General features: G+C 39.7%; 1 protein-coding gene across 1 annotated transcript; it reads right to left on the reverse strand.

The window, feature by feature from the left end:
* Nucleotides 1-2,301: 2,301 nt before the first annotated feature.
* On the reverse strand, nt 2,302-3,477 carry LOC311246465 (uncharacterized protein; the record flags this gene model as incomplete). Its single annotated transcript, XM_084336619.1, has 1 exon — nt 2,302-3,477. One exon carries the CDS (start codon nt 3,475-3,477, stop codon nt 2,302-2,304), a length of 1,176 nt encoding a protein of 391 aa, XP_084192745.1.
* Between the last annotated feature and the right edge of the window lie 1,939 nt (nt 3,478-5,416).

A 5,416-nucleotide genomic window follows, 5' to 3' on the forward strand; every position in this document is an offset into this window, starting at 1 on the left:
TTGCAACACTTTATAATAACACTCAGTTATAAGACCTTTATAAGGTATTTGTATAGATCATTTTTAATATGGTCCATTTGCATGTTCTTGAGTAAATTGTAATGAACCAAATGAGAATATCAATAAAAAAAATGTGTATCTTTGACTGTGAATAACACCATGCTCAAATTGACCAGACCTGAAAAATCTAAGCAAATTAATAAATGTAAGATGATTAAACAGAAGGTTTTGTAGATACAGTACTGAATTCTGCCATCCAGACACATGCAATTTGAAATATGATTATAGAATATAGAATATCAGGCATAAAATGGTTATGCGATTCAAATGTGATTAATTCGATTAATTAATTACAAATCCTGTAATTAATTAGATAAAAATTTTTAATCGCCTGACAGCACTAGTAGTAAGACATTTGTAGATGCTTTGAAAAATGTATATGAAAAAAAACACTATACTGTACCTCCATTTATTTGTTCATGTTCAACAAATTATTTGTTAAGACATTCATAAAACATCTATAAATCATTTACAGATGCTATTGTGTGCCCTAATCTGAAGTGAAGACTATTCATCATTAACAAATGTCTAATACAGTTAATAATTTGTTTACTTTTTCATCACCTGTTACAAATGTTGTAGACAGCTTTCGGATACACCCTTCTTTGTGACATCAAACAGTGACAGAATTAGGACTATAGATAAATGCAATTTTATTAACATGTAAAATACATGTGCATGACATATAGTGTAACTTCGGGGGCACTAGGACCCAGGAGTACCCTGACCAGGTATTGACAGAGTATGTAGAGGAAGTATCACGCGAGTGAGACTTGATTTAGGCATGTGTTGCCGTCTGTTGAATGGAAGCACGATACATTAGAAGAGCCAAGTTATTCGTGCTGCCCCACGCTTTAAGGTATGAGCAGGTTAAACACCTGGAAGAGGGGGAAAAAGGGAAAACACAATAACTAACTCTAAATACAAACCAGAACATCTAACACAGTAAACACTTATTTGGTACATGGACAGAGCAACATATACCGTGCAACAGAGACAATGGACCAACCCAGATAACAGGAGACAAGGAACTCAAATACACAGGAAAAAATTACAAACGACAAATACCTGGGATGATTACAACTGGAGACACCTGGAAACAGACTGACAAAGAACTACAAGAAACAACACAACAAACTACAACTATGGACAACAAGACAAACACCAGACACTGGGACAAAACAAGCAGACTACAGACACTAAACGGAGAACCTAATACCAGACAGTAACTACAAACACTAAGACTAAACAGTTAACCTAATACAAGACAGTAACACTAGACTGCACCTCATCCCATTTGCACCTCATCCCATTTCTGCCTTGCACTATATAGTATTGTATATTAGTACACTGCATAGTATATTGTATATTATATGGTAACACAGTTACGTCTATTCTGCATCGAACATTGTACATATGTCTATACTGAACACTGTGACCTCATTTTTTTTACTTCTAATTTACATGCTATACTATTTTATTTCATACTTATCTTGTCTTGCACAGTCTCTGGAGCGTAACAGTAAGAAGCATTTTGTATAAAAGTATTCTGTACTTCTGTATGACAACTATTAAAGAAACTTGAACTTGAACTTGAACTAACAGAGGAACATGAAGAAGAGCAAGCAAGAGAAGGGGAGAGAGAGAGAGAGAAAGAGAAGAGAAGGGAAAGAACATTAAGGGACAGAAATACAAGGAACACACATACAGGGACGGGGAGAGGTAGAGCAGGGGAGAACAGTCCATGGATACATGGGACATTACAGCTTGGCTGGTTTTTAGCAGCTTTAAAGAAAATATTCTTTAGCTTCAGACTTTAGACAGCAGAAGTGACATTTCATTTGGCCCCACCAGCCTAGTTCAAAGGTTCCCTTACTTGACTCTGGACTAGAGACTGTATGATGTTTTGCAGTAAGTACATTTTAATCTTCTCAAAAGATCCTCTGTATTAATGATTCTACTGATAATGATCTGATAAGACAAAAACATAGTTTTTCATGTATTTACAAGAAACACATTTAAGTGTAGTTTAGTTGATCTACAAACTACAACCTCCAGCCATGTTGCAGTCTCATATACATTACAGATTCATATAGCCAACTGTCATGCTAACCATCTGTGCATATACTAACTAAAAATATTTCCAACTGAAAATAAGCTAACCTAGCTAGCAGTTAGCTAAGAGTTGAAGGTGTCTGGTGACTCCTTTTGAAATATAGTCCATTTAAACTGTTAAAAACCTCAAGCAGAGTGAGCGCAGACATAGAAGTTCCGGTGTTCCTCCCAGTAGTGGCGCTCCTCTGAGAAGCTCCAGCAGCAGGCCAGGTTTTTGCTGGTCTTGACAGTGTGGACCACACAAGGACCAGGCAGTTCCTCAAACAGTAGCTTCGCCACACCCACCACTCTGGGCTTCTTCTGACTCAGGATCAGCTGCTGGATACGGGCCTTATCCAGAGGCTCAGGCGAGGCACTGTAGGACACCATGATATTTAGCTTCTCATCTGATGAGGGGACCTGGAAGCGACTCTTCCCGGTTAGACACTGGAAGTCCTTTTTCTTGGCGAACAAGCCTGAAGGGGACTTGAAGACACGCACGGACCAGCACACCCAGTCATACTTTTTCTTCAGCTTCTCAACAATAGCATCAGCCAGCTGCTGGTTGGTCCAGCCAGAGTTGTCTCTGACCAGTCGGAAGGAATCCACCTCTGCCTGCTTGGGGAAACTGACAATGCAATCCTCAATGACAACATTCATTTTAACCTGTACGGCCTTCATCTTCTCACCCCAGTCTTTAAGAAGCTCCTCCTCGTCATCGCATCCCTTGAGAGCAGTGTAGCCCATCAGAGCAATGAGGCCGATGCAGAAGAGCTTTTTTAGCCTGGCACAGAAGTCCTCCATGGCTCGGCGACTTTTTTCCTCATAGTTGAGAGTGATCTCCAGCACAGTCTTCCCAGCGAAGTTATCTCCTGTTACAGCACCGTAGAGGGTATGAAGGTTTCTGTCGCCACCAGTCTTGACAAAGTGCCCCAAGAAAAGCCTTTTCTTGACCTCACGGAACTCTGGTTTAGCATTGAGGATGTCCATGTACTTGCGAAACTGGTTAGTTATGTTCTCTTCCACCAAGAAGTAGGCAGCATCCACTCCGCTTTTCTTGATCTCCTCTGTAATCAGCTGAATCTCTTCAGAGACCACTTCGAGACGTTCACGGACCTTCTGGAATTGCTCCTTCATGAACGCAGCCTCTTTGCTCTCCACATTGTCCATGGCCAACCTCACGATTGGTGCAGCAATGGAAAAGACAGGAAAGAGGTCGCCTACAATACTGGCAACTACTTCAGCTCCCTGTTCAAAGACATCCATGACAGTCTCCACCAGATTCTTCTTCTCTGCTACAAGTGTCTGTAGCTGGTTTTCCATATTTGCTGATGTTGTATTCAGTACTGTCAGAGTCTAACAAGAAAGAAAATAATGACATTGTAAATACAATGTTAAGACTCAGCTTAATTATGATATTGATAAAGATGCAGTACAATGATGGTTTAATTCATAAAAAGAAGTTCCAGGACTTCATAGAAATCGTAGTGTGGTATGTTAATGTCATAAGTAACCATTTATTTCATCTTCAGATGTGTCATTTGATTTATTAAGTGTTTAGGTCATCCTCTCTGAGCACAGTCAACTCTAGGATGAGGGGGCATGGCCTTCTGTTCACTAGACAGTATAGCTTATCACTTAGCTAGACCCACCAAAAATAACTCAGCTAGATGTGACCGATGGGCCAATCAGTCAATATTATGTGATATCTCAGAGGAAGCAGATTGGAAATATGAAATGGATTGATTTTGTTGATATCCATGGTGTCAATAACCAAAGGGCTTTAGTAATCATTTTCAACAGCTTGAACATTTTCGGTAATTTCATGTCAACATAACTTCTGACAAGAAAATGCAGCAAGATTGATTTCCGTTGTACTGGATCTTTAAGAGATAACAAATCCAACTGTAGCAACAATGGAACTTGAGGTTAAAAACAACCACTTGTAATGGAGACCATGGCAGCCATGTATATGGACTGACGACAGCCATCCATTAAGCAGCAATTCAATTAGATACTAGATACTGTGTAACTCCTTTCTTATAATATACTAGATACTGTGTAACTAATTTCTTTATACTTACAGTAGTATTCTGGCACTGCTGGACTACGGCCTTCTCCTCTGGTCTTCTAGCATCACAGTGAAAAGCTTATAAGCAGAGAGAGAGAAACAACAATGTGAGTTTCAGAGCAGCGAATGCAAAGCTTGCTGGGATTACAGCTGGACACACCCAGTAAGCAATGAGTCAACAATGCAAAGGGAATTCAGTAGTCAGGGAAGACCTGTATGGGTAGAGAAGGGATGAAGGGATACAGAAACCAGAGAATACACATAATAATGTGAATTACACAGGTATGGTAGTTGCGACACTGCATAACAAACCAACCAACCAACCAGCCAACCATTTAATCATCTCTCATACTCCATTTCTTGTTGGGAAAACAAGGCAACACGGTGTAGCTATGTATATCAGAGTGTTGTTGAATATTAAATGAATATGATATATTAATATTATATAATTCTGAACATAGATACTTAATGGGTCTATGTTCAGTCAATTCTCCTCTGCCCTTTAAAAACTAGGGCTATGTCTGCCTCAGCCAGTCCAGTCTGCTGGTGGAAGCAGGCGTGGGAAGTGATTAACTACTGAAGGAGGTTAAACTTGCTGGGTATACGGGTGCGTTTTCCATTGCAACTCAGCATGTAACCTAAATAAACTTGGACCCCTAAATCTAGAAGGACCCTTGCTTGAAACTTGCCATTTCACCGACTGAATCTTAATATAGAACTTTGAACACAATGCAGATAATTGACTTTACTCACTATCTCACATGTACCACATGAGAAATTCAGTCGAAATCCAACAGATGTCATCAGGGACATAGAATGCTTGTGTTGTGTTAATGACAGCTTAATGAAATGATAAGGTAGCAGCCCCTATTTTCTATTGCTATCTTTTCAACTACATCATTTCATTGAGCTGTAAACCTACGGGCCCCTCCTGGGGTCCAAATACCACTGCTGCTTCTCTGTACCGTAACTCTTTGAGCTATCGAAAAAAGCTCAGCGCCCTCTGAAAGCCTAGAACCGGAGCTTTATTCACATATATTTCCTTTTACAGTCATCCAAAAACTGTGGGAGTTATTGAGGAAGAAAACACAGGTAGAATTCTACCTGCTTCAAGGTCAACCACTAAGGCAAAAATTCTGCAAAAAAAAGTGAGTAAAAATGAGCCTAAAAAGCATAATCTAAAAGGCCAGG

This window comes from Notolepis coatsorum, assembly GCF_963971535.1.
Source record: "Notolepis coatsorum genome assembly, chromosome: 19".
Lineage (NCBI taxonomy): Eukaryota > Metazoa > Chordata > Actinopteri > Aulopiformes > Paralepididae > Notolepis > Notolepis coatsorum.